The sequence below is a fragment of the Engystomops pustulosus genome, chromosome 3, assembly GCF_040894005.1.
Source record: "Engystomops pustulosus chromosome 3, aEngPut4.maternal, whole genome shotgun sequence".
Lineage (NCBI taxonomy): Eukaryota > Metazoa > Chordata > Amphibia > Anura > Leptodactylidae > Engystomops > Engystomops pustulosus.
Window position 1 is genome coordinate 176,847,442 of NC_092413.1, and position 27,986 is coordinate 176,875,427.

Sequence of the window (27,986 nt, forward strand, 5' to 3'; positions counted from 1 at the left end):
ATATGAGCTGGTACTTTTAGTACTCCAGCAGTATACTGCATATAACAATGAGAAATGTAAAATGAGAAATACTATAGTCATGAGGCTGGAGTACTACAAGTACCAGCTCATATGCTGAGTATATGAGCTGGCACTTGTCCTCTGGCCTCATGGCCATAGTACTTCTCATTGTACCCCTTTATATTGCAGTATATGAGCCACATAATAATCAGCACCATATACTAAAAACAGGGAGAAACTGAGAACTGTTGAGGAAGAGCTTCGTGTGTGTCTTTCCACCATTCCTGCCAGGATATCCCTTTTGTGTTTATCGAAACAGGCCCAGGTTTCACAATGAGTGAGTAAAATAAATTTAGAATCTATATTATTAACTATATGTATAATATGACTGTTTTAGTGTCATTTTGTGCTATTTTGGTTGGTGGTGTGCCCCAGGATTTTCTAAGTATAAAAAGTGTGCCGCGGCTCAAAAAAGGTTGAAAATCACTGCAGTAGATCATAAAAAATATGTTACATGGCTCATCATAATCTAGGTACAGACAAATCTAACATTCTGCACGTTAGATTTGTGCGTTTCTGTAGATGATACATTTTTTTCGAAAATCCAAAACACCCTCAACTGCAAATATTCCAAGACTGCAGTGTGATTTATGAATATATAAAATACATTGCAATAAAAATTTAAAACATGGATTTAAAAAAAAAAACAAAAAAAACAATTTACATAAAAACTAAAAAGACAGGACTTCCACGTGGTCTTTTTATTCTTTGTTCATCTTTCCCTTCTAGTGTTTCTCTCCACTGGTTTCAAAAAACATGAAATCCTGTGGAAAAAAAAAAAAAAAGGATAAGAAAATGATTTTACATCCTACAGAATACAGTATTAGAATGATGCACAGTAACTAAACTGAATTTGTTAAAACTGACCAACCAGTAGGGGGCAATGTACTGTCAATGGATGGCTAAAATGGTATATTAAAACTCCTCCTTATCTATTCTGCAACAAACTACGGAATGTCGACAATACTCATTTCCTTCCAGGAATCAGCTCCTAAAGGCAATTATTAAAACACAACAAAAAAAACCCACAAACATAAAAACAAAAATACTTACAATAAGGAATAGGGCACCAAGAACAACAGCTTTCATCTTGACATCAAGGTCCATGGGGAACTGAACCCCAAAGTTGTCAGCATCTGTAAAATACTCCTTTGCAACGCCAGACCATTGTTTAGAAATCCTTCCAACTACGGAGCTCTCGTCAAGTGACTTCAGCTACGGAGAATAGTAAGAAAATTGTAAAAACCAACAGGAGGAGTTATAGGCAGAACCATGTAGACCGTCTTCCAAGCCTTGCACTTAAAGTCAGGTTGCCAGAGAAACCAACCAAAGATATTATTATTATTATTATTCATTCCTTTATTTGTATGGTGCACACAAATTACGCAGAACTACACAATTCCTATCCTTGTTCAATGATTTTTGTCCATTCTTTTGCATCTGCCTACTCCTGGGTGTAGCACTCGGCCGGGTAGAGAAGGGAGGGGGAGTGACCGCTACTCACCCCTCCCCACTCTATTGACAGCCGAGACACCATGTGCTAACCGCATTGTGGCCAGGTTCCCATAGACTTTTATTATGGCTGTGATCTGGCTGCAGATTCTGCGGCCAAATCAAGGCCACAATTAAGACCTTGTGAATAATGTTTGAGTGGAACTCCATTCTTAAAGGGGGTTTTCCCACGAACAAAATTTAGGTCCATCCTCAGTGAGGAGACCTACCCCCCCGAGATCACGAAAACTAGGGGTCCAATGGAGTTCCACGTCGTCCGTCAACCCCTCATCGCTCCGTCAGTCTAATGAAGCAGACGGCCGTGCATGACCGTTCTGCTCCATTCAGCTCCGAGATCGGTGAGCGCAGCGCTCGGCAATTTCTGTCAGCTCCATAGAGATTAATGGAGCAGAACGGTCACATGTGGCTATCTCCTCCATTAGTCTGATGGAGCAACGAGGGGTCCGACAGAGGTACTCCTCGTGTTTGTTATCTGTGGGGTTCTCATCACTGAGACCCTCATTGATCAGCAAGGTAGGCTTATCATTTGGATAGGGCCTAACTTTAGCAGTGGATGTCAGACTCTTTCTCGGTTTGTGATCTGCACTGAGATGATAAAGCTTCCCACTCCCCAATATAATCATAAAATTCACATGGACATGAAATACCTCAAAGTTCACATCTGAACAGCAGCTACAGGGGATGCAGGGCCCATGCAGTTTTAGAATATCCTCCTCTCGGTCATTCTGTATAGTGAATTTGGGTAGACATGGGTGCCAGTTCTGTTTCACATAACCTACTACATTTCCAGGAGGAGCCTGTACTTCAAGCTGCGGAGAGAAGAAATATTACAAATGACAAATATGATAGAAAGTATAGGCATAGAGCATACAGTATCTTCTTAAGAAATGAATGACTTTTCCTAGCTGCAGGAAAGACCACCAATATTTGGTCACAGGACCCAATAGCTAACCCCCAATTCATCAGCTGTAAATGCAGGACATGTAGATGGAACTAATGGTTCTTGTAGGGACCGGGAGGTGTTGATGCCGCTGTGACCAATATTCATAGTAAAGAGAATCACAGCGATGGCTTCAGAAAGGCAGAATTGCCAGTGATCGGAAGTAGGGCAAGTACACTTTTGGGGGGGGGGGGGGGTCACTCCTTTCCCGGCCCCCACTGGTTTGGAGTTTGCAGAAGTAATGCATGCTCTTAAAACAATAAATATTTTTATACGTACTTTCTGCAGACAGCAGGGGAAAAAGCACGAAGAACATCTGTAAGGTCGAACGAGCCGAATTATTTCACGACCTGCGTTATCACCAATCGTCATAGCAAATGACCGCGCGGCTCCGCAGCACATCCTTGTACAGCAATCGTTTTGTTCGGCTGCGAAGTACACTCTCTGACCCATGCTATTTTTTATTTCATATTTGTTATTGGTTTCAAAGCCGGTGAAAGCTTAAGAAAAAAAGATAAAAAAAAGAAAAGAAGATCAGTTACTACTTGTCCTCGCAGGGATAAATCGCAGTGGTAACACAGGCGTGTAGTAACCATTTCTGTACAGCAAGAGAATCAGACAAAGAGGCAGCGGAAACCTTCTGTAATGGAAACTTTTGCAGATATTTGTGTAACAAAAATGCGGCCTTTATCCTCCCATATACACTAGATAAGACTTTCAGCCAGCAGTTATTTCCGCTTATACATAGTTTGTGACTGTCTTAGGGAAAGGGTCCAATCCAGGTTTCGATAATTGTGAGGTCTCTATACACAATATATTGTTATTAGACTTGTTACTGGATGTCAGCATAGGGGAAACATTTATGGCATCTGCCTATAACATACATAGGGTGAAGCAAGGGCAAAGCAGTTGTTCTCATAAGTCTTTTTGGCAGGTTTGTTGAGCAAGAAAGTAGAAAATAGAATCTATACACTTATACACCCGTCAGTCTGAATATGTAGACTACTAGTCAGTAAATAAGTTATAGGGGTCCACAGTATAGGGAAGAAGTTTAAGATTGCTGGGGGTCTGACTGATAGTACCCCAAGTGATTGGGAGAAAGTGGGAATGACTGAAAGTCCCTCTGTAAGTGGAGCACTGGTAAACATAGGTGGACCCTGCCATCTCTAACTTTTATTATAAAATCTTTTCTTATTTTTCCATCCCCAATTTGACCCTCCTGTGTATTTGTCACTTCAGTTCAGCTTCTCAGAAAGTTACCGCAAACTTCCACACACCCTCTCACCAAGTATCAGTCTCAGAGGAGATACTTAAAGTGATTAGCCAGAAACAGGGCAGCTTCAGTTCCTATAGATAAATTCTGCAGCATTATACGGTCTTTTTGACAGTTTACCGTTTTTGTTTCAAGGACATTATTTGTTTGAGAAATACAGTAAAGTCCTTTAAGATGAACAAATCAAAATGCACTAAAATGTATTAATGAGGACAGATATATATATATATATATATACACACACATATACATATATACACACATATAGATATATCACACAGGAAATCTACTTTATGTAGCTACATGTCACTTTCCTGTGCTCTTGATGTGGGTACAGTCTATAACAACTGTACTGAAGACATAATAGTTCATTGCAACATGGAAAACATATTACAAAACTATTACATTTTATGTAGAAGACTCTTAACATTACTTAAATGCTGAATTATGTAGTGTAAAAACCACAGATACTACAGAGTGGAGACTAATGACATATTAGAGAAATCCTTTCCCATAAAAAAATGCATGGTTACAGTACTGGATTCTGCAGGGAGTCCTTGCATCAGAGATGTCTATGATGTTTAAAGTCCTGTCCAGTTATACAAGTGACTCCTGGGTTCCCCATATACAGAAAATATTTGGGACAGTACAGTATCCTTAACACTCTGGCAACTTTTCTATGTAACTTTTCTCAGGACAAACGAGTTAAAGTTGTCAATATGCCAAAGTATTTGTGGTTAACACCTAAAGACCGCAACGTATTGTAAGTTTTGACATGTTTGTTCTGGAGAAAGCTTCTACGTGTGACTGGATTAGGTTTCCAATATTTTGTACAGGGGCTCAGAGAAGTTTTATCAGAATCTTATAATAGTGTGAAACATGGAAATACATTGCTGCTTTACTATCCCTTACTATACTGTATATTGAGGTCTGTATAACCTACCTTCCAGTAGCTCTACTTGTTGATGTACAAGAAGTTGGTCTATCTGCCAAAACCAAAGAATAAAGTCATCAGTAAACGTATCAGCAAGGATTTATCAGATGCTAGTTGGGATTAAGGAATGGAAAAATATCGGCCAATTAGTACCAACATTCCATAAGAAGTACATTCCATGTACTTTCAAATGCAATATAACAAACAGATGCAGCTCCCCGTCCAAAATATGGCTCATAAGTTACCTGGCACAGATATTCCAATCCTGGTGGGCAGTTGGGATCGGCAGGAGGTGCGGGCATCCATGCAGATTGTGGGCCACCTGGACCCATTGGCTGGTTTTGAACAGGTGGGACTCCTGTATATGGACCATAGTTTGGCTGGCCCGGTGGACCGTAGTTTGGCTGGCCTGGTGGACCGTAGTTTGGCTGGCCCGGTGGAACTAAAATTCATTAAAAACAAATCAAAGTTGAGAAAAAAATCTTTAGAATTTCCAATTACATACATAAAAAAAAATTCTAGGTTTCAATTTCAGATAGTTTCCATACACAAAACCCATCATGATGAACCAGGGACACTTACTCATAGATCCAGGCACCGTGACTGCAGTAATCTTCTTATCTATCAATTTTTGCTATTGTGGTTGATGGGGTGGTTCCCCGAGCCCCTCCAAGCTACAGATATACCTTCCCTTCTGCTTCTGATCAGCACTTCCCCTCCCTCTGCCTTCTGTAGTAGGGGAGGGGGGAGTGATTCTGCACAATGTAACAGCCTGTGAAGCTAGAGCACGAAGGGGCTAAGGTATAGGAGCCCCATTAGCATAATTTAAAAAGTTTAGTTTAGAAGAAAGGAGGCCAATGCTAACAAATCTAAGAATATTACCCCACACTGTGCCTTGATCTATGATTAAGTGTCTGTGGTTAAGCCATGCTTAATGGTAGGTGAATTAAGGGATGAAATGGTTAACAAACAGAAGCACAAGAAGAAGAACAAAATACTTTTTCCTCAGTCATTTTGAGACTTTTCTGTCCTTTTTAGAAGTGGACATTCTTAGAGTGTGGTTGTAAGTCCCTTAATATTTTATCACTAAAGAGTTTGCATGTATAAACATTGTAAGGCTTTGTATATATACATTGGGTGTGTCAGATCCATGAATTTTGGCACACGTTCTTCACGGATCTGGCGCTCCCTGTGCTGCCCCGTCACATTGCACCAACTTTTTTTTGGTGCACCTTTAACATGGGGCGGGTGACACAATTCTGTCAGATTATGCATGATAAATGTAGCGCACGGTCCGCCTTTGCACAGGAACGCCCATTTCAATGGCTAAATTTGTGTAGTATGAAGAACAATGCAGCCGCGACATAAAATATGTAATAAAATACGTGGCACGGACACTTCTTAAATACCTGTGCAAGCAGTTTGCACGTAAAAGAAAGTGTAAAGTCAGACAGAAAACTGGTGTAAGGGCCTTAGTAAATGTGTCCGATTGCATTCAAGCCTGCAGTCCAGCATTTACACTTTCACAGCAAAGGCAACGCATTATTGGACGCCCTGCCTTGACATTCATCACCAACAGGATCCTATAATAAGAAAATGTATATATATGCACAGCACATAGCGATGCCCTCAGTCCTCTGTACTTTCCTATTCAACTGACAGACTGTAGTCCAATGTATATGAAGAAAACTATAACACGCAGACAACACTTTTGCCTTCTGTCTGATAAATTTGGGCCTATGAAAATTACTGGGAAGTTTTTTTTTTATTTTTAAGCCCATATATGTTAACAGACAGAGAGTTTGTGCCTTTAGTTTTTTTTCAGCTGTTTCCTCATCATAACCCGAGAGAGAATTTTTTAAAATATACATTTTGTAAATTCTTGCACGCATTAGGTTAGTGACGGACAACATGACTAATGAGTATATACAAGTGTATCCTATGACTAGCACAGCACTGCTTTTAGACACCGACCCCTGACCCCATTGAAGCTTTGAAACCCAAAACCTGTATCCATATAGAGGTATCATTAAAGACTATAGAGAAGAAAAATCCTGTTTGGAATTCATTCCTCACCAGTGGAAAAGTCCTTTAGATTTGACAGATTATTACTTTATAAAACAAAGTAGATAAAGACTAACAAGAGAAGACTCCCAGGAAAAGCACTTGCTGTAATTGAAGATAAAACATAATTGCATTGCATCTACTATATGAAGATTGGAAATACAATCCCTTAGCCACAATACACAGCATTAACAGCCAAGTATGGATCCAGGCCATTAGTGATTACCTAGGAAAGCGGCTGCACCATCCATAGGATATTACACTCATTTTACAAACCCAGGCCATTTTTCCGGATGTTTTATGCAATTACAGTAGACGAATCCAGCAGCATTAGTAACAAACTAGGAAAAAATGGACTTGACAACTAAGTTATTAAATGAAACAACACTATAATGTTTAATACATGAGATAAGAACCTTCTTGATAATAGGGACTTGCAGAAACAAACCTTGTATCTATTTTTAGATGTTTTTGAACATCAATAACATGATCATTATTACCCTTTTTTTCTAGATGATTTGCTTGTTGGTAGTTGAGCTAACACGACCCATGTCACATTAATGATAAAGTGCCGTACCCGGGATAGGGATTAATGGTTTGCAGTTTAAAGGCATTCAAAGTCATGTGATCGGCAGCCACATTTTACCTTGATAAGCCCCTGGTTGGGGCTGTCCATATCCATAAGGGCCGGGTGCAGTTGGTGGGTATCCTGGAGCAGGATAATTCATAGGTGGATAACCTGGAGCTTGGTAGCCTGGACCTGGGTTTGTTGCAGGAGGGTATCCAGTACCAGAATTTGGCTCGTTTCCAATGTTTCCATCTAAAAATTACAAAAGATCCATTTAAGAGCCAATCAAACAATAAATAAATAGTAAATCCCTATAATTGTGGTTATGGTTATGAGAGGCTGTCCATGTCAGATGAGTTGGAGACAGACGGTCACCACCTGATGTGTTGCTGCGCCATCAGACGGTCACCACAAGTGTTACTGCCCCATCAAGGTTTATCTCAGTCCCTCATATAGTCACGGCAATGCGCTGTATTAAAGATTTGGCCCATTTATATGAAGGGGATGATGGTCCAAGGAGAACGCACCCCTTACACACAAATGTATATGATGGCTATATGCCAGTCGTACGGACACTAGATAGCATATGGCTGCCATACAAGTGCATTGTGGCCGGAAAAAAGATACAGCATGCTCTCTCTTATGCCGGAAATACAAAAGCACCTGCATGACTCCCTACGGAGTGGCCAGGGGCACGGAGCGCTCCCCCTGCCCTTCTCCGGCCGGCCCGGCGTAGGGGCCTTACTCTACATTCACACCAGGTTTTATTTATACATATGCTGAAAGTATCCACAAACAAACTGGCAGGCAGAGTTATGCTTTTTGCATCCTTCTGCACAGTATATGGTGGATTCTACAAGAAACACGGAATGGGAAGATGTGGAAGCTGCGCCTTTCCATACTGCTCACTCCTTCTGAGTGGCCTATACACTCAGCAGAGCACATCATAGCCTATGGGGGATGAATTCAATTGTTTGGCATCCATCTCCATCCTCCACTGATCGCACGCTCTGGGAGGTCCCCAGTGATGTAAATGTGCATAAAGAGGACAGTAACATCACTGCTGCCACCCGAGCCCTCCGTTCTAAGGGTACACCAGGAATCCACTTGTTTTATCCTTACATTGGATGCAAAAAAGTGGTGGGAATGTCGCTTAAGTGTTACCCAATTACCACACTGACAGATTGACAGCTTTATGTGAACACGCAGCTCTGTCAATCATCCTGAGTGGTTGGAGTAATCAGGACTCTCATTATCACTGCCGTCTATTCTAGGAGTCCTGTCAGGATTTAGGCTAGATGCCCATGACCGGGCCTATTCTCCTCGAGTGATCCATGACTAGCAAATGCTACTACTCATTAGATCACACGATCGCTTAGATGCAGGTCTCCTATAGGTATCATCACATCACTAGACAGATTCACATGTGTACTCCAGCAAAGACTAATCTACAGTCATCAACGACCCCAATTACAATGTTATATAACTGATTAACACTTAACAACCATTCACATTCTGTTCTTAGAAAGGAGATTAATATAATCCAGATACAGATTAACAATCCTCATTACCTTTCATTTCCATGGTGGCAGTAGGCAAAGCTCACGTTCCTGAAATGAAGAAACAAGTGTTTAAGAAGAGCAAGCGAGGAAGTGTAATGTAATGCAACATACAAAGAATCTGAGGAAACGAAAATGGAACTAGTATCAGTGCGCCACAGTGCCTGGGGGAAAACAAGAAACAGGAAAGACTAAAAAACATCACGCATCAAATCACAAAGCCTGTGCTCACAGCAGATACATGTTTAAGCAAATTTTCTCAGATTGCAATGGAAAAGGTTAAAAAAAAAAAACCAGACTTTTCCGCTTCTCCTTCCTGCGTAGCTCTGGAGAGCGCACACAGGGGACACGCGCTGCTGCATTTACGTATGAGACATAGAAAGAAGAGTCAGGACACTTGTCACCAGCCTCCGGTTGCTAGCACCAAATCTAAAATTAGTCATCTGCATCTACAGGATAATGAATTGGTTAACTACTTAGCTGCATCTGTTTATATATAACCAGAGGTCGCACTAACATTTTTCCAGAAGGGTAAAAATACTCCTCTCACCATTTTTGAGGAGTATTTTTACCCGAGGAGGAGTATGAAAATTTCGGTAGCACACTGCGCACACTACACTCGCACACTGCGCACACTACACTCGCACACTGCGCACACTACACTCGCACACTGCGCACACACCACACTGCGCACACACCACACTGCGCACACACCACACTGCGCACACACCACACTGCGCACACACCACACACACCACACTGCGCACACACCACACACAACACAGCACACACTACTCACACATACAGAACACAGCACACAGTACTCACACATACAGAACACAGCACACACTACACACACATACAGAACACAGCACACACTACTCACACATACAGAACACATCACACACTACACACACACACACAGAACACAGCACACACTACACTCACACATACAGAACACAGCACACACTACACTCACATACAGAACACAGCACACACTACACACACATACAGAACACAGCACACACTACACACACATACAGAACACAGCACACACTACACTCACACACACACACAGAACATTACACCTACAATTACACACTCACCCGTCCGGATCTGCGGGCAGGTAGAGATGGAGCAGGACAGGGAGCAGCAGCCCCGCTGTCCACAGGTATCGCGGGGCCTGCGCTCTCTCTCCGGAGCGCTGATGACACAGATCACTGTGTCAAGTGTCGCGCTGAGCGGTCCGGCGCGCGCTGTGATCGCGCGACATTTACCTCTTTTGCAGCGCGCGCCGAGCCGCTCAGCCTGCGCGCTGCAAGGAATAATTGTCAAGCGTAACTTTACGCATGGCAATTATTTTGGGGGGTAATGGCGCCTCATCACGCGTCTATGACGCGTGGTGAGGCGTTAATGCGACCTCTGTATATAACCATGTAACCAGAGATAAATGTGCTCCATCAGTGACAATAACCATAAAGAACTAATTGTATTTGTACATCAACCCTCATAGACAACATGATAGCCAATAGTTCAAAGCAAAGTCCAATATACTGTATTTACTGGGAGCTAAGAGAACTTCCAGGTCATCTAATTTTTGGCAAAAGGTTATTTCAAAAATGTTATTAAAAGAAATACGTACAATTATCATTAACATAGGAAAAATATGCATATTATGTTTTTGATGACATATATAGACTGGACAAAAATAAATAATGCACACAGTTAGAAAGGTAGAATTGCTTCACATACCTCAAATGATTATAGGTATGTAGTAATAAGATCCTGGGACTTGTTATAAGTCCTGCTCTATAGGAAGGCGCTCATGATACTTTTGGTACAACAAGACTTTTGGCTAATAGACAGACCACCAAACCGTTATAAGGTTAACTGTTGGTAGCAGTGGTTACACACACACAGGCCCCGGATGACCAGGACCACCGGTAGGTAGGTACTTTTGATACTCCGACAGGTGCAGCTCTTCATTACATTCACACTTCTGAATGACTCTACCAGCAAATCACACACCACTCTTGGTAAATTTTGTAGCATATTTTGTGTCGGGGTTATCAAGAGGCACTTTAACACGTTACACATTTTTTAACAATATGGCTCCGGCTTCACACAGGGCTTCTACTCTCCCACTAAGAGCAGGGGTCCTAGGACCAGACGCACAGCTGCAAATGAGCCCAATGAGAGCAGAGCACCCACCTTCCCGGGTCTTCAATCAAACCTGCTACTTTTGTCCTGTGCCCCACACCTTCCCTATCCATACACAACACCATTTGAGACAACTAACATCCTAAATACCCTTAATATGCTGCTTATCTGGTTTTTCCCATGGACTTATTTGTTATGCACTGTGGCCCCCAGGTGTCCCCCTCCGGAGGATCCCAGCACAGATCATGAATGCATTGATCTTAATGAACGGTCTGACATGTGGTTAAAATCTTTCTACATTACAATACAATTTGTAGAAAAAGTTTTTCCCTCAACAAAAAAATGAAAACTTAACCTAACTTATCCTAACTGGTTTAGCTCTGCATGTCTGCACTTGGATTTGGCTTGCTATTCTTCCCTGGTAGTTATTCTCCTTTTACAATGAAGTTACAAAGTGGAGTTTCTTCTTACAATATACATAGGAAGAGGCTGATAATTACCGCACTGCACGCCATCTATTTTCTGTGCTGCCAGCTATAATTTAGTTGTGGTTATACTAGGAAGAACATTATGTGATAAGAAGTCCGTCATCCCGAGCCTCCCGCAATGTACAGGAAGAACATGCAAATACAAGAGTTCACCAAAAGTGCTGCACGTCTCCCAGCGCCATCACGGAAACCCATACACAAAGCTCATAATCTGAGGTCATCATTTTAAGATTAGAATTATGCTTAAGGCATCACCTGTGAGAGCGACTTATTTAACCACTTCACAACCACCATCTCCAGGACAAAAATAGGCAACAAGATCCAGCATCAATCATCAAGAGATTGTCACTCCATTCCTACTGAAGCAAATATATAAAGACTGGCATCTGCAACACCCCTGCCGCTGCAAGGCAGAGGGGTTGTTGCGAATACGCCCCACCATGTAGCTTGCAGCCTGTGTAGGGTCTGATCAACCCCACAGCAGGTCACTACATAACACAGGGGGAGCACTGCAGCGGTAGAGTCTGCCTGGTAAGGCAGGAGTAAATTTTTTATGTGATGTAATTTGTGTTGACCAATCACATGTGTTATATATTGTATCTGTGAGCTGGGATGCGTTTGGAGGAGGAACCACCACCTGACCAGTGGGAGTAATAAAACCCCGGGTCAGGAAAGTTCTAGTTGGTGGATTAGAGACTCAGAAGAGTCAGAGTCAGACTTTTTAGTCTGGAGTGAAAAAGTCAGTGCAGTAAGACAGACCAGATCAGACCAGTTGGTCAGAGTGCAGCCAGAGCTCAGCTCCCTGCCTGAGCAGCTCTGAGGAGCTAGTTACTGAGAGAAAGGGGTATCATCCTACCTTCAAGGGTGATATCTGAAGCAACCCCGGACAAGCTGAAGAATCCTACTAGGAAACAGCTACCTCCCAGCCTGCCCTTGCATCCAGGCTGATGATCCATTCCTGTGGTTCCATCTCCAACTGCAGCCCCAGCATTCTACCTTTTTGTCAAGGCACGTTACCTACTGTTCCTGTCGGTTCCAATAAAGAACTGTAAATTACTTTTGTTCAATGTCTGCCTCAGTCTGGTCCCTGCTACTACGGCTGTCACCATCACGGGCACCCTATCCACCACACAGGGACTCATACTCCAGACACCAAAGGGTTGCCCCAGGGAGAACCGCTATAGCAGCCTCTCCCTCATCATTTCTTGCACACACCACCTGCTGGAGACCTGCCAGGCTGTAGGATGGCCCACCGGTCCCCATAGAAAGCACCATGACACTAGCGTGCCTAGGCCGCAACCGCCAGCCACTCAGGTATTCCAGGCCCCGGCTGTCTCTAGGCCCCAAGAAAAGGCTAGGCCCCGGTGGGGGATGTTGCACATCTTTCCTGCTGCTCTTGATACCCCTGTACCCTGATGCATGTTCCCAATGTATAACTAGTCACCAACCTCATAGCTAGTGGCTCTAGCATGGGATGCCATGATTTTTGTGTACTTTAACACCTTTACCCCATCCCCCCCCCAAAAAAAAATCTCAATTGTGCAAACAACCCATTCATACTCCTGCCAATGTTTGCCTTAAGAGATTGTATGGCCTTATGTGCATTAGGTGTGGTTTTGAATACCTGAACTCTGTAATGAGAAGTTTTGATGTATTAGATGTAAAGTCAGATCTTTGGAGTCATAGGTGTGGGCACAAAAAGGCAAATGTACCTGTAATTCTGCCAATTCCCACATGTGTATGAGGGATTTGGGAGAGAAGGCTCCCTGGTGACACAATACACTGCTCAATTTTTTTTTACCGAATTCTAAGACTCCACATTCTAAATCACAATGATTGAAATATTCCAGTTGCAGCTCAATATTCATTACATAGGGGAACAATAAAGCATAAAAATGATCAATAAAAATTAATATACCATAGCGGTCTGGATATGGAATGATACTCAAGAAAATTATATTTCTGGCTGATCCAACTTCAGTGGAAATGCCTCAATACTAGGAAACGAGGCTCAGTAGCGTGAGGCCTCCACGTGTCCTTAGGACCTCCTTACAACTGGGGGGCAGTCCCCGATGAGCCGGCTGATGTTCTCCTAAGGGATCTTTTCCCAGACCTAGTCAGACTGTGGCGGATGTAAGGGGACATGATTTCCCAGATGTGCTAAATTGGATTCAGGTCTGAGGAATGGGCAGGCCAATCCATAGCATCACTACCATTATCATGCAGGAACTGCTCACACACGAAAGGCATCTGCAGATGGTCTGGGTCTGAGGTCTCATCCTGGTACCACTACTATCTCACTGCCAAACTGGTCATGCTGGAGGATGTTGAAGGAAGCAGAATGTTCTCCATGTTATCTCCAGACTCAAACGTGCTCACTATGAACCTGTTATCATCCGTGAAGAGCACAAGACATCAACGTTGAATTTGCCAATTTTGGACACTGTGGTGACAAACCCATCTAGACTTCTTGCCACAGCTCACATTGATGTGTCACCCTGGAGGTGATGCACTACCTGAGCAACTTCTGTAGGTTGCAGACAGCTCTCCAAAGATCTTTTTATACCTAGGCCTGTGACCAGGACAAGGGGGCATCCTCTACGCCTAGAGGAGAGGTGATTCTACCATCACCATAGACAAAGGTTCTTTACTGTACGAGCAGTGAGACTGTGGAACTCTCTGCCGCAGGAGGTTGTTATGGCGGACTCTATGTACATGTTCAAGAGAGGCCTGGATGACTTTCTGGGGACAAAAAATATCACGGGTTATGGGGATAAAACATTTATTTAATTCTTAAAGGTTGGACTTGATGGACTTGCGTCTTTTTCCAGCCTTATATACTATGATACCTCTAGGAACGAAAGCAATAACAAAATGCAAAAGTGACCAAAATAACAACCAAAATGGATGAGAACTGTGAAATGGTCTGCAGCCACCACATATAGAACAACTACTTTATAGGGGTTGTCTTGTTTTAATCATGTCCACCTGTTTTCTGTTCCATTTTAACGGTATTTAATAAATTCACAATCATAACTGGACCGGATTTTACAGTACAGGCAGTCCCCGGGTTACATACAAGATAGGGTCTGGAGGTTTGTTCTTAAGTTGAATTTGTATGTAAGTCGAAACTGTATATTTTATAATGGAAGTTTTAGACAATTTTTTTTCTTTTGCCCCAGTGACAATTGGAGTTTAAAAATTTTTGGTGTAATTGGACCAAGAATTATCAATAAAGCTTCATTACAGACATCTTACAGCTGATCATTGCAGTCTGGGACTATAGTAAAGCATCCAGAGAGCTTCACCAGAGGTCACATGGGGCAGAGGGGTCCGTCTGTAACTATGGGTTGTCTGTAAGTCGGGTGTCCTTAAGTAGGGGACCGCCTGTAGTGACATTTAAAGTGTTCCCTTTATTTTTTTGAGCATTGTACACCACTATCTTGTGTGTCTTGGAAACTTTGGTAGCCAACAGATTCTTTGTATTGTGTTGGCCAGTGGTTAGATATTTACAAATTGAGTCCTCATTTGTTGATACCTTTTATTGGCCAACTAAAAAGGTTAATGACAATTTGTACACTACTCATGACTTATACCATGCCTGATGGAGACACCTGAACAGAAGAAGTACACACATGCCGTTTAACACTATTGTTAAAGAGACAAGTAATAACGAACAGAACAATGTAAGGATAATAATAACCACTAATTGCAGCAAATATTGGAACACTTTGGAAATGTATTGCAGTATATTGTTATTTTAACATCATATGAAAAATACCCGGACTTCTGACTGTGATAGCAACAGAAACCGCTACTTGCTGATCCCATGAGGGGCGCCTATCCAAGCCAATATGGCAGCCTGTGATAATGCAGGAAACTGAGCACTGGCGATTAAGTGCTGTGGGGAAAAAAAAAGGTTAAGTGCCATACTGACTCGGATTGTCGCCCCTCATGGCATCATCGAGGAGTGGCAATTCATTGCTAGAACAGTCCAAAGTCTGGGTCTTCAGATGCTGTAAAATCACAATATACTGCAATACAGGTGTATTCAAGTAAAGAAAAAGGAAGAAAATAGATTAAAAATAATACTAATAATAATAATAATAATAATAAATGTAAACATTTTAACAGAAAGTGATCATTAAAGTTATACTGCGCCCAAAATGCTATCAATTAAAATGTCAGCTTGTCTCCCCTTACATACCCCTAAACATACCAAAGTATGAAAAACATTATGGGTGCTATAATATGGTGGTAAAATTCATTTTTCGGAAATGAATTAATTTCCAAATACGGCATCTCCATAATTGTCCTGACCCATAGGATAAAAAGGGAAGGCATCATTTGGAGTGCACAGTGAAAGCTATAACACAGAGCCTACAAAAATATGACATCCAGACACTGACTGTGGTAATCTTATATATCTGGGGTGGTTCCCAGAGCCCCTCTGTGCAGACTTATAGGCTGCTACACTGTGTGCTGACACTTCCTGTGCTACAGTGAGATTACATCAGGGTGAGGCAGAAATGGGGGAGGCAAGTGCCGAGTATTAACAGGGGGAGGGGATGCATTGTAACAGCTTGCGAATCTGCAGCTTGAAGGGGCTCTGGGAACCACCCCAGTAGCCCTCAGGCTTATTAGCAGAATAGTAAAAAAAAACTATTTTAGAAGGAAGGAGGCCATATTATAACAAATATATGATTACCACAGTCACAGTTGCCTTGATCTAAGTGTTTATCATGATGGTAGATTTCATTTAACCAAGTGACCTCTAATACTCAAGTTTTTTTTATATTTTAGTCCAAAAAATTTGTATCGTAACAACATTTCTAATGATAAAAACAAACACCACCCCCCCCCTCCATGTTTTTGCATTGTTTTACAAAATTTTTAATGGAACAAATGAATGGAATGCAAGTAATCAACACTCACGTGCAAAGGGATGACAGAGCGTGCAGGGACTCCAGGCATCGCTATTCTTGGCCGCAGAGCTTGTTGCTATTTCATCTATGCTATGTCAGCTAGACGCGTCCTACTGTCAATACTCACAAGATGCATCGTACTCTAAGTACTCACAAGAGGTTCATAGGAGCCTACAGAATGATTTTGTGGAGGTCCAACCTCTCGGACAGCACAACAGAGTGACCATGATCTGCAGTACAAGCACTACACACTACACATATGTGCTTAATGTATAGTCATCTATGGTACATCCATCCATGTCTGGTACAGCTGATCCCATTAACCTTCAATGATGAGCACAATTTCCTCCTCATTATCACCCTCTTAACAGTCTTTGATGGCTTGTGAAATTACATATCTAGTCTGTATGCAGAAAAGTGGCTGCAGCTAATCTGCAGTAACCTGGTCTGACCACTACTCAGAGCACAGAGCTGTCCAATTCGTGTTCCATACTCGGTTTATTAGTTACTGAGAACCACTGATGACTGGGGGTATGAGCCCTCATTAATCAAATATTGAGGACCTACCTTCTAGATTACCACAAGAAAGTTGCACAAATCTGATTTTCTTAGGAATTAAAGAATACATTTTACCATCACTAGTAACAGATGTAAAGATCCAAAATAAAACACATAGTTACAGCTAGGAAGGGCCAAGGCGAGACCGGCACATGCAACAGCAGAAACCCACAAGTGGTTTCTTACATAAACGGGAAAAAAAGAAGTACAGTCAAACACAGCTTGTGGGACTGACCTCAGTAATAACATTACAAGGAAACATTGCCTTTTTATACTGGGGGAGCACAAGGCAATGCGCTGCCCATCATTTTGCATCTTCATCGCCTCTGCATTGGCTCAGGAGATATAGGCCTTTACCTTATGCATGTGGTCACTGCCACTTCTTATAGGTCACAACCTGGCTGTGCAGATAATGGTGAAGGCTTAGGGTAGATTCACACAAACGTGGGAATACGGCCTTATGCAACCAGTACTGTACCGTTGCAGTACGGGTTGCATACGTTTACATGTCTTTGAATGAGCAATATGCCCATTTTGCTCCATCTTCCCCTGTAAGTACAGGCGTGCCACACTTCCCCCAAGTGTCATTTTAAAGAAAATGTGTTGACGGTTTGACAAGATGTATCACTTTTTTATTATTACTCTAATCAGTTTTTATTTTCAGATTGTATATATTTATTTCTACCTTCTTGTTATTGCCTATGATTATGGGGGCTGCCATTTCACCTGAGATCTGGTAACTTTTAGTGACATACAGCAACCTCATGGCCTTAAGTATGGTCTGAGTATGTTAAATAAATAATAAATATTATTATTAAAAATATATGTATACAACCTGGGACAGGGGATGGGTGGGCGCGCTAGGCGGTTGAAGTTGTCGGATGCCGACACGGGAGACCAGGAGGACCATAAAAAGCAAGTATAGAGATATACACTCACCGGCCACTTTATTAGGTACACCATGCTAGTAACGGGTTGGACCCCCTTTTGCCTTCAGAACTGCCTCAATTCTTTGTGGCATAGATTCAACAAGGGGCTGGAAGCATTCCTCAGAGATTTTGGTCCATATTGACATGATGGCATCACACAGTTGCCGCAGATTTGTCGGCTGCACATCCATGATGCGAATCTCCCGTTCCACCACATCCCAAAGATGCTCTATTGGATTGAGATCTGGTGACTGTGGAGCCCATTTGAGTACAGTGACCTCATTGTCATGTTCAAGAAACCAGTCTGAGATGATTCCAGCTTTATGACATGGCGCATTATCCTGCTGAAAGTAGCCATCAGATGTTACAGGGTACATTGTGGTCATAAAGAGATGGACATGGTCAGCAACAATACTCAGGTAGGCTGTGGTGTTGGAACGATGCTCAATTGGTACCAAGGGGCCCAAAGAGTGCCAAGAAAATATTCCCCACACCATGACACCACCACCAGCCTGAACCGTTCATACAAGGCAGGATGGATCCATGCTTTCATGTTGTTGATGCCAAATTCTGACCCTACCATCCGAATGGCGCAGCAGAAATCGAGACTCATCAGACCAGGCAACGTTTTTCCAATCTTCTACTGTCCAATTTCGATGAGCTTGTGCAAATTGTAGCCTCAGTTTCCTATTCTTAGCTGAAAGGAGTGGCACTCGGTGTGGTCTTCTGCTGCTGTAGCCCATCTGCCTCAAAGTTCGACGTACTGTGCGTTCAGAGATGCTCTTCTGCCTACCTTGGTTGTAACCGGTGGCGATTTGAGTCACTGTTGCCTTTCTATCAGCTCGAACCAGTCTGCCCATTCTCCTCTGACCTCTGGCATCAACAAGGCATTTCCGCCCACAGAACTGCCGCTCACTGGATTTTTTTCTTTTTCGGACCATTCTCTGTAAACCCTAGAGATAGTTGTGCGTGAAAATCCCAGTAGATCAGCAGTTTCTGAAATACTCAGACCAGCCCTTCTGGTACCAACAACCATGCCACGTTCAAAGGCCTCAAATCACCTTTCTTCCCCATACTGATGCTCGGTTTGAACTGCAGGAGATTGTCTTGACCATGTCTACATGCCTAAATGCACTGAGTTGCCGCCATGTGATTGGCTGATTAGAAATTAAGTGTTAACGAGCAGTTGGACAGGTGTACCCAATAAAGTGGCCGGTGAGTGTATATTAGATAACTGGTGGCTAACAATTAATTTGATTAACAATTTGTCACCCGATTTTTTTTTTCACACAGATGGGCATCTCTGCCAACAGAAGAATGAAAAGAATGGGTATTTAAAACATTAAAACATAATCTGTATACTCCGGCAACCTCCTTAAGTAGCAATGGATTGGAGCCAACTCATTGAGGTCTAAGAAGAGTTTTCTAGGCGTGCTCTATAGAGATCACTACTCGCAATGGATGTTGTAGAGATACGAGATAACAGTGTTTTCTATAGAGGGTTTGTCCTACATTATAATCCTTTCTAATGTAAATAAGGTAACTGCTTGATATAAAACCCAATTGTCAACGTAAAAATAACAAGAGGTTGTGTGTTTTTTTAAAATATGGAAACGAAATGAAATCTGTTTAAAAAATGTAAGCTATTTTTAGAGACAGATTCCATTGAAAAATTGGCAGGATTATATAAAGGGAATTTTTATTTTTTTTTAATTTTCTGCACCTGTCATTCAACAAACATAAAAAGTTTCTCATTGTTCTAGTTATCAGTGCTGTGGGAAGGAGCCTCTACAGTAGAAAGAATCAGCCGTCTGCCAATACTTTCTGAAACACCAGTCTGATGCCAAATAATAAAACTACAGACAAAGGATGTTATTAGATAGAACGGGGAACTGCAGGAATCGGATACCATGAGGTGTCCTGCTATAAAGCAGCCCACAGCCTCCCATGTGTAGCTCCTGTCAAATATATATACATATATCCATACACACAGGGTTATACAGATCTATTTTCACCAGTGTAGTATGACCAAATAAATAGATTATAGATATCAGCCTTTAAACTCCAGCCCTAGGCCAGGAACAAACGTGATTATTAGGGGCAGTATACAATGTGACTGTTCTTCAACATGTAGATAATCTGCAGCTTGGGGCTTCAGACTATCACAAGCTACAACCCTCTGCATGTCCTGACAACTGCTCTAAGGCCCCATTCACACAAACGTAATGGGGCCGATATGTGGCTGCACCATTAGCAACAGCGTAACAGTCCCCATTGATGTCCATGGTGTCCAGGCACTGTGCGGTGAGCACCCGTTGTCTCACCGCACAGTGACCGTGCATGGCAAAATATAGGAAATGTCCTTTATTTTGCCATATTACAGAAGCTACCCTGTGCTGCTCTATGGAGAGGGGAGGGGTGGGCAGTGCTCTTCCACTCCAGCACGCTGATGTGCGGGCACACGTTTGTGTGAATGTACCCTTAGAAGGTGTGCAGTTTGAGACGCTTATCAAAAAATAAGAAAGTAGAAAAATATTCTTGTCACGGCAAGGGCGCCACCTCCTCGCCACGTGACGTGGGGTGCAACTGTACAGGTTAATTTAGCCTACTCAAACTTGGGCTCACTTTTCACTCAGGACACAAATTGAGCATAAATCACACCTCATACAGCTCCAGCGCTCCAGATCCGCTGCAACTACTTATTGTTTATACCGGGACCAATAAGTATCTCACTCTACATAAACTCCTGCTTCTCAAGCAGTCACCTTGTCACACCACTAGACATGCACACTCAGCACTCTAGCAGTCACACAGCTAACCACACTTTACAAGGCTATGAGTTCGCAGAGCATACAGGGACCAAAATTAAAGTGAAAAGCTTTATTGACAAAAAGTTGTTCAAAAGAATTACAAAATAAAATGACACACAACACGGCAAAACAGTTATAAAATAAAAGGGAGAAAAATAACACAAACTTACAAGGTAAAAGTAAATCCTGATTCCCTGGAGGTAGGAGAAATATGGAACACACTCAGCTTGTCAGGCAGCCCCCATAAACCGAACACCATTTGCTCTATCTCATATTGTTTTAGGAGTTCTCTGCTTAGTTCAGGTTTCAGAACCTCCCATTCATTACTTAGTTCACAGGGTCAATTGTCATATAGTTCAACAAAGTTAGTATTTGTCCTATAGTTAAACAAATCTTATACTGTACATTCACGCTTAATATCTCCTTGACAATACTAAATAACCTTGTCCGATACAAGTCACAGAAGGACAACTCTTTCCATCCACCATAATTCTACATCATTTCCCGGAACGCAGAAGGAAAGCTGTAGAATTGCATATTCATTACAAGCCTATGGTGTCACTCCCAGGTACTGGGGTGTCTGGCACCTCATCCATTCATTGCTGTCTAGTTGTTAATTAATGACATGAAAAACTACTCTTCTCACTGCTTTATATAACTGTTCTACATTAAAGGGCCTGTCCAGACATATACATCTAAAAAGAATTACCATGTTATAAAACAAGCAAAATAGCAACATTCATGATACCAGAGGCCAGTGAGGTGTTCCTGACGTAATGCATGGTCTCAGTAGTGACTTCCACTTATTTTACACCTTTTAGATTTAGTTTATACCAGAAATGAACACATTTTCTGCTGAGCATCAAGGCATAAGGTTTGTTTTGAACTATTGTGATATGTACTATGTTGCTGAAGTGCTATAACATAGTAATTTCCCTTTGGGGATAAATAAAGCTTTATCATATTGTATAAAAAAAAAAAAAAAAAAAAAAAAAAAAAAAAAGAGGATCTAACAACTTTTCTAAATACGACGCAAGACGTGTTAGACTGTGCACCTTTTGTCATGCAAATGGGTAAGATTTCTATATCTGTCTTTGCGCTATAGGCAGGATCTGACCTCAATCTTGTACATAAAAGAACGTATTGACAGCACAAGAGATTTTTGAGGAAAACGAGAATAGTGTATGCAGAATAATTCCTGTTCTGTTTTCCAAGAAAATGTAAACTGAATCAACACGCACACTCAACCACGCAAAACAAGCATGTTAAAGGGGTATTCCCAAGAAGACAAGATTCTTAACCCCTTAACGCTCTGCGCCGTCCTCTGAGTCCTCTTCATACAGAGGTGGGGGTTTTTGCATATTGCACAAAACCCCCACCGCTAATAACCGCGGTCGGTGCTTGCACCGATCGCGGCTATTAACCCCTTCAACACCGCCGGCAAAGTCGCCGGCGGCATTTAAGGGACGGCGGCGCGCGGGCGCCGCCATCTTTTTTCCGATCGCCACGCCCCCGAACATCATCGGAGGGGCGGCGATCGGTTGCCATGGTAGCCTCGTGTCTTCTTTTGACACGAGGCTATCTGGCAGCTGCAGATTCGTTACAATGAGCCAGTGGCTCATTGTAATGAATGTGCTGCAAAAATGCCATATATTGCAATACAGAAGTATTGCAGTATATGGTAGGAGCGATCTGACTATCTAGGGTTAATGTACCCTAGATGGTCTAAAAGATAGTGAAAAAAAAAAATAAAAAAAAAAGTTTAAAAAATAAAAAAAATTAATAAAATATTAAAAGTTCAAATCACCCCCCTTTCCCTAGAACGGATATAAAACATAACAAACAGTAAAAATCACAGACATATTAGGTATCATATCCCAAAATGCCCGATCTATCAAAATATAAAAACGGTTACAGGCGGCGGTGACCTCCGAGGCGGGAAATGGCGCCCAAATGTCCGAAATGCGACTTTTACACCTTTTTACATAACATAAAAAATGATCAAAATGTCGCACAGACCTCAAAATGGTAGCAATGAAAACGTCGCCTCATTTCGCAAAAAATGACCCCTCCCCCAGCTCCGTGCGCCAAAGTATGAAAAAGTTATTAGCGTCAGAAGATGGCAAAAATTTTTCTTTTTTGTACACATTCGTTTAATTTTTTAAAATGTATTAAAACACAATAAAACCTATATAAATTTGGTATCACCGCGATCGCACCGAACCAAAGAATAAAGTAGGCGTATTATTTGGAGCGAAGAGTGAAAGTCGTAAAAACTGAGCCCACAAGAACGTGACGCACGTGCAGTTTTTTTTCAATTTTTCCACATTTGGAATTTTTTTTCAGCTTCGCAGTACACGGCATGTTAAAATAAATAACATTACGGGAAAGTAAAATTTGTTACGCACAAAATAAGCCCTCACACAGGTCTGTACACGGAAAAATGAAAAAGTTATGGATTTTTGAAGTTGGAGAGCGAGAAATGAGCCGGAAAACCCTCCGTCCTTAAGGGGTTAAATATACTCAGGATAACAAAATAACACATTCTCTGTTATACACCAAAAAACAGCATTTCACAGATATAAATGCAACCTGTTGTGTCCTGGTGTACACAATTTTGTTGCCCGAGATCCAACCATAAACTTGATTATGAACAGGCAGATTCCTCTCATTAATTGCTTCTCCTGTCTGCTTCCTGCCCCTCCATTACAACAAGAGGTCACACACAGACACTTCCTGCCAGCAAGCAGCTTGCAGAGACTTACTCTACAGGCAAGAGAAGATCTTTATCCAGGGGGGAGGCACTCTGTGTTATAGCTCAGATGTAGCAGAGCCAAGTGTCATTGTGTGTTAGATGCATCTTGTGGATCTCATTATCTCTCCTCAGATTTGCCTCATCTCTCTTTCTCAGTTTCAGATACTAGTAGAATGGTTAGAAGCCAAATAAAAGAGTGTAGCTATACCCTGTACCCTGATAATGTAACCACATTGTAAGCACTCAGGGTCTCACAGAACTAGAAGGATCATAAAGTGTCCGTGTACTGAGGCTACATTCACACGTGGCGTTTTGGTTGCATCAGGTCGCGGGCGTCAGAATGCATGCATTGTTAAATGTTACTATGCGTTTGCCTACTTCTAAAGCATTTTTCTTCATTGCTGGAAGTATAAGCAGCTGTGTAAACATTTTCATACTCTTACAGCAATGAAGAAAACGCTTCCAGAGTCACCAAACACGTTGCAGCATTTAAAAACGCATGCATTCTGACAGAACCAAAATGTTGCGTGTGATGGCACCCTGACCATCACCGAGTAATAGGAGCTGATAAACATCAATAAAACAGAGTCCAATTGTAAAGCATGGTGGCTCAGTGGCTAGCACTGTTGCCTTGCAGCGCTGGGGACCTGGGTTCGAGACCCATACAGGTCAACATCTGCAAAGAGTTTGTATGTTCTCTCCGTGTTTGCATCGGTTTCCCACTGGGTACTCTGGTTTCCTCCAACACTCCAAAAAAAACATACTGGTAGGTTGATTAGATTGTGATCCCCATTGGGGACAGGGACCGATTTGGGAAGCTATATAATGAAATATGAATAAATTAAGTTCCAACGGAGCAATGAGGAGCTTGGCCAGACGAACGGTGAGCACCTACGGCTAATTTGCATAAATGCATATTTCAGTATAGAAGACAGCCCCGGAGCATGACAGCAGCGGTCCCCCATCACCCCTAAGGTAACGAGCATACGTTTGGGGACAGTCTACCACCCCTAAATGTGGTGGTAGGAGTCCTATAAATTCTCTGTTCACGCACATTTATCATGTTTTACATCAGGGCTGGCGTATGGAGACAGGAGGCATGTGTCTTGTTATATTTAGAAGCATCTTCAACCATTCCAGATATGGGGATATTAACACCGGTGTGAACAATGACTGTTCAGATAAATGCCCCTCACAGAATACAGAATGCAAGGAAGAGCTTGGTGAAAACGTACATTTCTGAGCATGAAAAAAAAAAATTCAATGTAAATATAGAAAAAACGCCTCCAAATTCCCGCTCCTTCCCTGCTCAATGTTGGAGACCAAGAACCTGGTTTTCATTAGTCACAATAAAATACTGAGTTTCTTGAGGGAAAATTCCGATCTGAGCGCACTTCCTTCACATGAATCGCATCATTATGATGAAAGAAGTCCAGAAATTCCCTCTTGAAGGGGCACATTATGGGATCAATTTAGTAAAACTAGAGCAGAAGGGAGGATGCTGCTCACATTCCGGCTAGTGTGACATGCCATGATGACCACACTGGATTTTAGAGGAGAGGAGCAGAATATACCCATGTAGGGTGATCCCACCAATACACAAGGGATTCTGAGTAGTGGCTGTGACATGTGCACATATTGTATATCCCAGTGGACACTATAGACAGGAACTACATTATACTCCGATATCTGACAGCAAGCCAATGTATAGCCATGATGTAAGACCTCTCAATGGTCAGACCACACCTAAGCAGCCATCCCTCCGCTTCCATCTGTGTCTGACCCTTCCCTTTTTCATTAGGCTGAAGGTTATCAGAGCGGACTATCCTCACATACATCGCACAGGGGAACCATTACCAGGGTGCGGCATTTTAGACATCTCTTCCTTCAAATAGATCAGGTGAGATGTAGAATGAAGGAAAATGGGAAAAACCTGAAGCCCTTACATAGAGTAGCTCCATGACAACAGGGATCATTTAAATATAAGTGAATGAAGAACCGCTCTACTTCCTTTCTGGTAAATTCAGAAGTTGCTAAATCTCCTGATTATCCCTATTAATCGCAATGCATTACTCCTGCAGGTTTGGAGCAACAACGTTACATGTACAAAAAAATCCCGAAAGTGAAAAAGAACCTGCGCTGCGAGGTTACAGCACGACACATTATTAATGCAGAGGAATCTCAATAGGCCCCTTGACCCCAATGATACGGGACAATTGGTGCTTTTGTTGAGAAAAATCACTGACAACTCAGATTGAGAGCTGCCCCTCTCTAATCCACATGTCCTCTCAGTGCGAGAATACACCATGTGAACATATGCAGCGTGTATACTGCCCCCTAGTGAGTGCTGTACCATCCGGACGCACCGGTTTGATGTGGTCGAAACTGCATTAAAAAAAAAAAACATAAAATCCAATGCTTTTTCACTGAAGTTTCATAACAGGAGCTGTGAGAAGTGCATGCATCCGTTTTTCCAAAAGATTCTGCGCTGTAAAAGTCAAAAGTGGATTCAAAAGAAATGGGAAATATAGAAGTAAGAGCTGTACTTCTCCTTTCTGCTGGATCTACTCCTGGTAAACATGCACAAGAAAAATAACAATGTATATCCTCATGTAGATCCAGCATGATGGCGAGGATGGCAAACTCAGGGTGCGTTCACACACAGCAGTACGGCCAGGGATCCCGCGATGTTCTTCAAATCACATTTTGAAGAAAAGGAAAGATTTTGACATCTCTATGAAGCCAAATTAATCATGCAAACAGTAACCTGGTATACAGCAGCCCCACGTCAGCGGCAGCCCGGCGCGAGGCAGTCCCACGTCAGCGGCAGCCCGGCGCGAGGCAGTCCCACGTTAGCCCGGCGCGAGGCAGTCCCACGTCAGCGGCAGCCCGGCGCGAGGCAGTCCCACGTCACAATAGACAGCTAAGGCCAAGTTCACACTATCATTCAAACATCAGTTCCTTACCTCCGTTAAAAAAAGTAAAGAAAGGAGGTTTAACCTATCAATAAAAACATCCCATTAACATCAATGTAAATTTTATGTCACCCGTTTAGGCAGGGATCCGTTATCCATGCGTTTTTGGACAGAAAAAAAACATTGGCTTCAGTATTTTTCCTCTGTCTGAAAAAAAACGCATGGGTAACGGATACATTACGATCAGTTTGGCAGGTAAAACAGTAAAGTTACATTCATGTCACTGGGATTTTTAACTGATAAATTACCGTAAACCTCTGCTCTTTACTTTTTTCAAAAGGAGGTAAGGACGGTAGTGTGAACTTAGCCTAAGCAGGAAACCCATCCTCTCAGTAAATTGCAACAGGTCCTTCTCCCTGCACACAGCGCTGTATACTCCGTACATCTTACACAGCGCTGTATACTCCCGTACATCTTATCATCTCCATAACACTTTCTCTCCTTCTCCACACACTCCTGATCGTGGATCCAATACGAAATTTAAAAACAACCTAAACAAAACCTGCAGGTGTGAATGGAGCCTGACATAGTAGTGTGAGCGCCAGGTACTCACCCGTCCTGTCTTCTCTCTGAGTGGTGGAGCTGTCCTCTCCCTGAGTAGTGGCGGAGCAGGTAGTAGTGATAGTAATAACAGGGCTGCGGGCGGAGGCTCCTGCGTCACACAGGAGGAGGAGGGCGGGAAACCCAGGGATCATTAGCAGCACGGGGGGAGCACAACATCCATCTCCATCAGTCTGGGGGATGGGAAGAGGGAGACAAATCCAGGAATCCGTAACATGAAACCAGCGTCCACCACAATATACCGGGGGCAGTGACTGCCGGGGGTGTGGGCATCACTCTGCTCTCATAGACCCCCTATGTCTGGTTTGGGCTGGTTTCACACAAAGAATTTTTCAGGAAAACACAATTTAACAGCGTTTTACGTCATTGACTAATCCTGTCATAAATCCTAAGTAACCTGTGTAAACCTGTATCAACAGCACAGGGGTACAAGATGTTCTTATCTTTGAAGAGGTTCACTTTTCAGATAGTTTCCCGGTTTTTCCAATATTTTGGATGAAAATTTTTAGCCTAACAATATTAATATTACCATACATCAGATCCTGAATAAGTTCACACACTACACAATCGCTGACACATTTTATATATATATATATTACATATAAAACGGGTGCAACTCTGGAAAACAATTTTGAAAAGAACTGAAATACGTCCCCATATTTGTGGTACATTTATCTCCCATTTTCTGCCGCAGTTTAGTCGCCCCTTGAGTCTGTGTCGGGCAAAAGCAGCAGCAGAGCGGCCATTACATGTACCTAAGGCCGTTTTCCCACGTGACATTTTTGTCACGTTTTTAAACGTATCCAAAACGCAAGTGGGAGGGGGTTTGGCCAAAACGCATATGCGTTTGCAATGAAACACATGCGTTTCATACATCAACCATACGGTAGTGTGAATGCAGCCTAAGGGTGTGTT

General features: G+C 42.4%; 1 protein-coding gene across 1 annotated transcript; it reads right to left on the bottom strand.

Annotated features, from left to right (window-relative positions):
* Nucleotides 1-493: 493 nt before the first annotated feature.
* LOC140122332 (phospholipid scramblase 2-like) lies at nt 494-27,324 on the bottom strand. Its single transcript, XM_072143087.1, has 9 exons — nt 27,064-27,324; nt 8,923-8,961; nt 7,430-7,603; nt 4,965-5,161; nt 4,729-4,771; nt 2,792-3,012; nt 2,220-2,381; nt 1,114-1,275; nt 494-824 (listed from the first exon to the last, which is right to left on the bottom strand). The coding sequence occupies exons 2-9, from the start codon at nt 8,933-8,935 to the stop codon at nt 786-788; spliced, it is 1,011 nt and encodes a 336-aa protein (XP_071999188.1). The 5' UTR covers nt 8,936-8,961; nt 27,064-27,324; the 3' UTR covers nt 494-785.
* Nucleotides 27,325-27,986: the final 662 nt, after the last annotated feature.